A 9,118-nucleotide genomic window follows, 5' to 3' on the forward strand; every position below is an offset into this window, starting at 1 on the left:
ACCTGGGCGGGCGGGGCGCCGGGCGCGGGCGCGGGCTGGGCCAGCCTCCGGCATTTTCTGGCCGGCCCGGAGTTAAAATTATCCCGGGCTGGCGCCGGGCACACACACACCTTTCAGCCGACAAGAAAGGCTCCTTTCTCCGCGGTCGAGTTGGAGGGGCCTTTTAGGAGGGGGGCCAGCAGGCTGCCCCAGCCCAGGAGACCTCCGTGGGTGAATCCCCTCCAACCCGGGACAGCGCAGGGCTGCCTGCAAGCACGTCACACACTGAAACCTGGACTGTCCCAAGGGTTCTGTCCACGTGGGTCACCATTAACACCCTGCCTCTTCAAGAGAGAGCAAAACGGTCCCCCTAGAAGAGAGGGGGAAGCAGCTCCTTATCCTGGCCTGAGGGAATTTGTCACCAACAGGACCCTAAGACTGCTGCACTTACCCTACCCTGATACTGCAGCAGGGTGAGCGCTGGCCTGGGACGGGCCTCCAAGCTACCCTAGGCACATCTCAATGTTCAGGTTCCCCATGGGGCCGGAACCCATGCAGGATTGCCGCCCACCGGGATCCTCCGGCTTCTGGGAGTGCTGCCCCCTACAGGGTGTGTTGGAGCTCCACTGCAGTGGGGCACCTGGGCACCTGGGGGTGTCATTCTGGTTCACTGAACCCTGAGCTTCAGGGAAAGTGTCCCAAAACAGGTGAATAGGGCTTTGGCTCTGCCCAGCTTAGGTGCCGGGGAGGCTGGACTCTGGCTGGTGGGTGTGAGGCCAGCCCCCTGCTCTCAGCTGGCCTGGCCCCCTTGCAGGGAGTGCAGTGGCTGGAGGTGGAACCCAGGCCATCACCATTCACAGCCGAGGCCCTGCACCATGGAGCCACTTCCCCAGCCCATTCACAACTGTCGAGAGGATGGGAATCAAGTAGGGGTGAAAAGGGGAGTTTAGACAAAACAGCTCAGTGAGGAGTCGGCACCCCTCGGCCCAGGTGAGGTGGCAGGAGAGTCTCACCACCACCAAAACCCACAGCTGGGGGCTGGGGATGTGGCTCAAGTGGTAGCGCGCTCGCCTGGCATGCGTGGGGCCCGGGTTCGATCCTCAGCACCACATACAAAGATGTTGTGTCTGCCAAATGCTAAAAAATAAATATTATAAAAAAAAAAAACAAAAAAAACCCCCACAGCTGTCTGCCCAGGAGCCCTCCAGTGGGAGGGCTGGGGCACATCAGGAGGTGAGGGGGAGGGGAAGCTCAAAAGGGCCTGCCCTCCAGCAGAGTCCAGGACATCCTAGGGCACATCTTCAGAGACAGTCTCGTGGAAAGGGGAGGGAGCTGCAGATAGCAGGGGTTGGGAGTAGAGGCCTGGGGTAGCCCCACTCCAATCTCTGCATCTAGGAGCAAGAGGGTTCCTCCCGGGTTCAACTTGGAACGAGGGGGCATGGCAGCCCCTTCCTCGGGCTCTCCCTCCCCATCCCAGGCTCCTACCTGGCCCCCCAGTCCAGCTCTGCCCCTTACCCCAGTTCCTAGCATGTAGCTAGACTCAGGAAGCACAGTTAGCCTTCACCTTGGGTGGAGAAATGACAGCCTAGTGTCCTTCCCCAAGCCCCTCCACTCAGGCACCCTCACAAACCCACCCCAACAATGCACAGACCTTTAGGGCCAGGCCAGCTGAGGGCAGGGGGCTGGCCTCACACCCACCAGCCAGAGTCCAGCCTCCCCAGCACCCAAGCTGAGCAGAGCCAAAGCCCTATTCACCTATTTTGGGACACTTTCTCTGAAGCTCAGGGTTCAGTGAGCCAGAATGACCATCCCCAGGTGCCCAGTGCTGGACACAGCCCTCTCCTCAGTGTTGTTCCAATGGGGCCTCTTATCACAACAGGCGCTGTAATTTCCCAACCGACTGGGGCCCCAACGGGCTGGACCGAGGTCCCCGAGCTCTGGAGATCAGAGGGGGCCTGTTGAAGACACTGATGCCCCACCTCTACACCAGAGCCTGATTTCCCCTCCAGGTGGAAACCCCACTACTGAGCTAATGAGTGGGGGCAGCACCAGGGTCCCACAGCATCCAGTGGAGGAGGTGAGTCAGATGCAGAAGGCCTCTGCCCAGAATTAGCCATGGCCCTTCCACCCTTCTCTGGCCCAAAGGCAAGCCTGCGGCCGAGAGCCACTTGGGGAACTCTTTTCTCAGAGGCCCCACAAAAGCTCCTCACCAGCTAATTTAGGTGTCCTGGGCTCCTGGCTCAGGACAAAGCCAAGCTGTGGCCAAGGGCTGCCAAGGGAGGCTCATGGGCTCCACCAGGTAGGGTGCAGCCAAGGGAGTCCTAGGAAGGCAGAGGGAGGTGTGGAGGGGCAGGGCTGGGCAGGGGCACTGTTGGACTGGGGCCTGAGGCATCAGTGCACCCCAACCAGGCAGAAGTCAGACCTGCTCTAGACCTGTAGCACCCCAACTGCTGTCCCCCCACCCAAGGGGCTATGCGCAAGTCCTAGACTGACGACTGGAAGGTGACCCAAGGCAGCTGAGGGGCCAGAGGTCTAGTGCCAGGGCTGGAGAGGCTGCTTGCTTGGACAGGATCAGGGGACTGTGCTTCCAGGAGAGCTGTGCCATGCTGCCTGGTGGGCACTTGCCTGGGCAAAGTGAGATGGCACCAGGCCAGGCCACTCTGCAGCTGGGCGTAGAAGAACCTGGAGAGGACCCTCGGGAAACCAGTCACAGGCCACCAAAGAGGACTGCTGCCCACACCACGAAGACTCAAAGTCAGAGGAGTTTATTCAGAAAAGGCCTTGCTTGGCACCACACTGAGAAAAGGACCCTCCGGGACCCTGGAGGGTTTATTTACAAACACGGGGGCTCGGAGGAAGAGCAGGGAGAACGCAGTGAGGTAAGGAGGGTTCTGAAGGCTCGGGCCTTCCCTGAGGGCGGGGCCTCGGTCCATCCAGTGGCCACTGCAGTGACCACCAGGGAGAGGCCAGCACTGCTGGGCACTGAGAAGAGCCAGCAACAGGGCTCCTGGGACCCAGACTCCCCCTGCAGCAGGGCTGGGCAGGGCCAAGATGCCCGCAGGCTCCCCGATCCTTAAGGCTTTCCGTTTCCAGGTTTGGCAGAAGGTCCGGTCCCGGCTGCCTCCCCCATCCCATCCACAGGGGTCCCTGTGGTGGCAGGCCCTGGGCCCTCTGGCGGGCTCCCACCGGCACTCTGCTCGGGCCCCACCTGGCTTTCTGGTTCTTCCTCCACCTCGCCTCCACCCTTTTGGGCCCTGAAGCACTGGGGTGGGGTGGGGGCAGGCATCTGGGTGCTGCTGCTGACCACTGCTTCGTCCCCAGCACCCTCCTCCACCTTCCTCCGCTTCCTCACCTCATCGGCCACCCTGGCCCCTGGAGGCTGGGGGCAGGGCTGCTCCGTCTCCCCCAGGTCCTGGCTGCCCTGGCTGAGGGCACACCCCTCCAGGTTCTGAGCTATTTTCTCCACCTCGGAGGGGCCTGGGGGGCCTGGCTCCCCTGGGGCCTGCTCCTTCCGGTTTGCCTCCAACTTCCTCTTCTTGCTCTCTTTGGGACTTGGGGGCTCAGCCTCATTCCCTTGGCCCCCCTCCAGGGTTTCCGCATCCTGGTGCTTCACACTCAGTGGCTGGGGAACCTCAGCTGACACCCTGTCCCCACCAGGGTCCCTCTCCTGCCCACAGGTCTGATCCTGGGTGCCAGCCTCCTGGAGGGAGTCCCCTGGGCCCTCGTCCCCCTCTGCCTGCCTGGGGGCTACCAGTGGCTGGAGTGTGGCACGGGGCCTAAACCGCTGCAGCTTGTCACGTGGCCCCCAGACGAACTTGCAGCGAGGCTGGAAGTGCTCCCAGGCAAAGTGCACGAGCTCCCGGCGCTGGCGCCGGCAGCGCACAGCAAACAGGAAGTAGTCCAGGGCGCTCTGGCGCACGCCGGGCAGCTCGCAGCGCACCAGCGTCTCCTCCAGGAAGAAGCGTGCCAGCGGGGCCTGGTAGTGCTCCAGGCCCAGCTCGCCCAGAGACTTGAGGATGCGCGTGATGCGCAGGTTGTTGTGGCTGCGCCTGTGAGAGGGGAGGGGTGAGCGAGCTCAGCTAGCGCCTCCAGGAGGACTCACACCCATGGGGAGCGTCCACTGAGGGCAGTAACTCCATCAGTGGACTCACGTGGGGAGGTGCTGGCTGGAGGAGGGCAGAGGGGCCAACACCCCCAGCAAGGGGGATGGTGCCACCTACAGATTGTCCCTGACCCGCTTCCCCACGGGGCTGACACCTCCCAGGCAAAGGAAGCCCTTCCTTTACGTCCTCACCACCTGACCGGGTGGGCATCATGCCTCCCCGCAGGCCCCTCACACCTGCCTGAAACCCAGTGTCCTGCACCTGAGGCTCGCCCGCTCCTCACCAGTTCAGGTTCTGGAAGCGACTGTGGTAGTTCTGTGCTCGGCACACAACACCCGTGTCCCGGTCTTTGAGCTGGATCCCGTAGAAGCCCAGCATGAGCTCATAGGCCCGGACAAGCCGCTCCCTGACCTCCTTGGAGCTTTTGAATGCCTGGAAAACACCCCCAAGGGAGCTCAGGAGGCCGTTCCTGGGCCTCTGTTGGGCTGTGTGGGACGGCCGTGGACGCCAGGCGGGCAGACGCCTCCTGGGTCATGACTCAGCCTTTTAAGGCAGAATGACAGCAGGCACATTAACACAGCTCCTCCCTGTACAGAACCAGATTCCCAGAGCCGGGGGAAGGCTGCCTCCTCTCCGATCCTGCCCTGGCATCAAGGTGCTCCTGCTCAGGCCCTTCCCCCAACTCCCTAGCAGGCAGCGGACGGCCTGAGAGTCAGATTTCTAGATGCTGCAGGAGCCCATGCAGGAAGATGACCATTCTGGAAGGCAGAGTGTGGGACGCAGGTTCTCTGGGCCTCTGCATCTCCCAGCAGCCCTCCAGGTGGCATTCAGCACCTGGTATCAGATGTGACCTCTCTAGCAGGGGCACAGGAGCTCACCTGGACCTCCTTGAGTGTGAGGGGCTTGGCGTGCCAGTTCACTCCCGGTTCCCTCAGAGGAAACAGCCTGTGAAGACAGGGAGGGCGCAGGCCCTTTAATGACCAGGGCCAGACTTCCAAGGCCTCAGGCTCAAGCTTGCTGGGTGGCCTGGGGCAGTGTATTACCCTCTCTGGGCTTGCTGCTTAACTCTAGGAGGGTGGTGGCCTCCCGCAGTTCACAAAGCAAAGGGTCAAGGGTAGAAAAGGAGGGTTTAGCACAGGTGAGTGTGACTAGCCAGAGCCCAGCATGCATGCCTGGTGACCTGTGGGCAATCCATGGAAGGCTGCCTTGTCCCCCTGCTCAGGCTGGGGCCAGGGCTCTCCTTCCTGCTTGCTCATCCTCCTTTGCTTCCCTTCACTGATGCCAGGAGCTCATCCCCATGATGCACCTCACGCAGGAGACCCCCTGGAGCTGCCCAGAAGGCTGACCTCAAGCAGAGGCACACTGCTCTTCAGGGCAGTCATGGCCTCCAAGAGCACCACACATTTCTGCCCAAGCCTGACCTAGAGCCTCACCATGGCCTGAGTCAGGCACAGCCCAGCCCCACCTGCCCCTGGGGGCTCAGGCCTGGTGCCAAGGCTGCAGCCCCTGGCAGGTGGGCAGGCAGGCCATTTCCCACCCCACGCCCCAGCTTGTGTGTATCCCCTCCTGTCTCCTGGGGCCACTGTGTTCCCAACCACAGAGGTGCTGAGACCTAAAGAGCCAACAGACCGTGGGACAGGCTGGAGTCTCCCCTCTGTGGCACTGGCCCCTGCAGTATCTGCTGATGCCCACCCAAGCGTGTGCAAGCACCATCCTGCGGTGTGGATGTGGGCTTCTGGGAAGGACACTACTAAGTGCACATGAGAAGGCAGCAAGTGACCCAGGGCCCAGGCTCCCCTCCCCGTCCGCCCTCCTGCTCCTCCCTACCGGCTCACCACTGGATGTAGGAGTGATTGTCCTCGAGGAGATCATAGTTGTCCCTCCAATTCTGAAGAATGTCTTCAATGAAACATCCTGGGAACCCCATGGGGCCAAGTCAGCAGTGGGGACAAAACCCCTGACAGGGCTCAGGGACAGAGTGCTGCCAATTCAGGCCCCCAACTCTTTAAGACCATCAACGGCTTTGGGCTCAAGGTACTCAGCCGCTCTGCAGTGTGGAAGCCAGACCCTCAGTGTGACTGAGGACAAACTCAGTGGAGGCCTGGGAGGCCCCTCTGGGGAACCTGTGGTCCAGACTCAGACCCATTTCTGCCAAAGGGGTGCCTCACTCAAAGCCTGGCCTGTGAGCCCTGGTACTCACTCTGTCCTCAAACAAGACCCCAGCAGAACCCAACCCCGGGGTACAGTCCAGAGCAGGTGGGCCCATGTCTGTGAGGCCAGACAGTAAACACCCCAGGCTGGGGGGCCACATGGTCTCCACCTAAGCAGGCTGTTTCCTGCTCCAGAGAGAAAGCAGCTGCATAAATGAATGGGCACAGGTAGGTTCCAATAAGACTCGATGACAAAGAAACTTAAATTTCAACTCAATTGTACATCACAAATTATTATCCTACTTTTTATGACACCACGTAGAACAGTAAGACCATCGGCTCATTAGTTCACCTGTTGCCTTGAGCAGCTGCAGCAGAGACCATGTGGTGGGGAAGCCTCCAATGTTCCTCTGGGACCCTTTACACAGCCCCCCAACCTGGACCCCTCTGGCTGCCTCCAGGGAGCTCTGTGGAGCTCTCTGAAAGCAGGGCAGCTGAGGGGGTGTGTACCGTTTGGCAGGAAGCGGATCTCATTTTTGTAGAAACTCAGGTTGGGCATGTCACCGTTGCAGTCTCGTTCCACCAAATCCTGAAGGGCAGAGAGAGGGCATGGCTGGGGCCTCATCAAAAATACACTGCCTCTGAGGGCCCTCAGTCCAGTGCATATGCAAACCTCCAGGCCTCCGGAGGCTGCCGTGAGGCCCTGAGCCCAGTTGGGGCTCCTCTGCAGGTGAGGAGAGGATTGGTGGACAGGGCCTCCTCACCTCCCACTCATGTGGGCAGGAACTGAGGACAATGCTCCTACCCCCACCCCCAGGATGGCTTCTAACACCCTCCCCAGGAGCCCCCCACCAGACCACACACTTGCATTAGGAGGCCAGAACTGCTACCCAACTCTACAGCTGGGGTGCTGAGGCTCAGAGCGGGGGAAGCATGTTCCCCTCACACCACGATTAGAACTCACACCTGGTCTGTGCTCTGGACAATGAGGGGCACACCCAGAATCCAGGCCCAGGTTTCGAGCAAGACAGGGGACATTCTGTCTGACAGGTGCTAATGGGCTGTGTGTCTCCAGACGGGCCAGTGCACGGCTGCTGCAGGGAACACAGGGGGCTGTGGGTACCTACCGGGTAGTGGTGCCGGTACCTGCGCATGTCCTGCATGGCTCTCCAGTTGCGGGACCCTGTTATCCTGGACTGGGAAGAGATGGCATGGGATGAGCCTCCCCTAGGAGAAGCCCCAGGGAGCCCCTACTCTGGCAAGGCCATGTGGTCTGGGCCAGCTCTGGTGAGGTGCTTGAAGGGGAGTGGTCACTGGTCACAGTTCTTCCCTCCAATCCCTAACCCTGGATTTCCGAGGGTTCCCAGTGGGTAGATGTGGACCCAGTGAAGTACCCCTCCCTGAAGAGTCAGACAGCTGGAGCTGAGGCCTGCTCCTATTCCTGCTCCCCCTGGGAGACTCTGGGCTGCCACCTCAGGGACGTGTATACTCCCACGGGGTGTGGCCACGATGCCTTCCTGTCCCCAAGCCGCAGCTCCAACTCTTCCCCCCAGGTTTACTGGCTATCCTCACTCTTGCCTCAACCCACCATGTCCCCAGATCCCACTGTACTTCCCCTTACATTGTGCTTTAAGTTGACATCAGGCTGTGTCCCCAGTGGCAGCCATCTTGCCACCTACAGCCCCAGGAGGGGACTCAGGCCTCTGACCACATGTGAGAAATAAGCAACAAAGGCCTGTCCTCACTAAGCCCACTCCTCCTTGGTCAGAGACCACAGAGAGGACAAGCCCTGTGCCTCCTGTCAGAGGCTGCTTTCAGCAAGATGTGGCCCCCTCAGCCTCACGCTCTGCACCACTTTTTCTCCATGTCACACACCCAGGGGTCCAGGACAGATGGGAGGCAACTGGTCACAAGGATGCTGGGAAACAGCCTTCACCCCACTGTGTTATGAGGTGGGAGCAGAGGGTGGGCTGTGCCCAGCTGGGCAGGATGAGGGGTGGTGCAACCCACAAGGCGCAGGTTGTCCTGACCTGGGAAACAACTGGCTCAAGGGATGGGGAAGCACTGAGAGGCGCAGGAGGCCAGGTTCCCAAATATCATCTCAGAGCTCATCACCCCCTGCCCCAACTTGATAGGACTCCAGCCAAGGTAGGGCTTTGCAGCTGCTAATTTCAAACCAGGGCCAGCTGGTAGGGTTCTCTTGCCAGGGAAGGGCCAGCAGACAGAAACAGAAACTCTGAGGAGTTGGCTGCCCCGGTGCTTTCCCACTTCCTGCTGGTCAACAGGATGCACACAGCTCAGAGCAGGGCCAGCCTAGTCAGGGTTGAGGAGGCTCTGCAGGGGAAGGAAGGAAATGGTCCAGGCAGGAGGCAAAAGGGAAAAGATGGGAGATCATGGGCACCCCACAGGGCCAAGGTGCCGGAGCGCTGCTCAGGATGGCGGCCTGAGCCTCGCGGACACTCACGTCATCTCACGTCAGAGCCGGCCGGTTGGCACACTGCCCTGTGACCCTGACCCCACCTCCTGCAGCACTTAGGCCCTGTGCAGGTGTGCTGAAGGCCAGAGGGCGCGGAAGGCTTCCAGGTAGGCCTGGGAGCCCTCCAGGTTCCGGGGCCACTGTCCCTGACCACTCCAGGGCACTGAGATAAACTGGAAACCAGGGATCACTGCCACGGGGAGAATCTGAAGCCCATTTTCTGGGCCCTCCACATCTGGAACCACAGCTGGAACGATGACGAGGCTCTGTACAGAACGGATAACCGCTGGCAACAAAAGTAGCCCCGGAGTCACAAGCACGGTGGCAACAAAAGTAACCAGTGGCTGACAGCCGCCTGGCCGCGGCGGGTCCGCGGTGCCCCAGCTCAGCCCAGGACGAGCCGGGACGCT

General features: G+C 60.9%; 1 protein-coding gene across 1 annotated transcript; it reads right to left on the reverse strand.

Annotated features, from left to right (window-relative positions):
• Window positions 1-2,728: 2,728 nt before the first annotated feature.
• On the reverse strand, window positions 2,729-9,118 carry Ogfr (opioid growth factor receptor; the record flags this gene model as incomplete). The annotated part of the gene is made up of 7 exons (XM_048811922.1): window positions 2,729-4,028; window positions 4,366-4,514; window positions 4,961-5,027; window positions 5,918-5,996; window positions 6,743-6,821; window positions 7,360-7,428; window positions 8,900-9,118. Coding segments are annotated over 7 exons (1,638 nt in total), but the record flags the coding sequence as incomplete, so codon positions are not given.

The sequence above is a fragment of the Marmota marmota genome, unplaced genomic scaffold (genome assembly GCF_001458135.2).
Source record: "Marmota marmota marmota unplaced genomic scaffold, marMar, whole genome shotgun sequence".
NCBI classification, from domain to species: domain Eukaryota; kingdom Metazoa; phylum Chordata; class Mammalia; order Rodentia; family Sciuridae; genus Marmota; species Marmota marmota.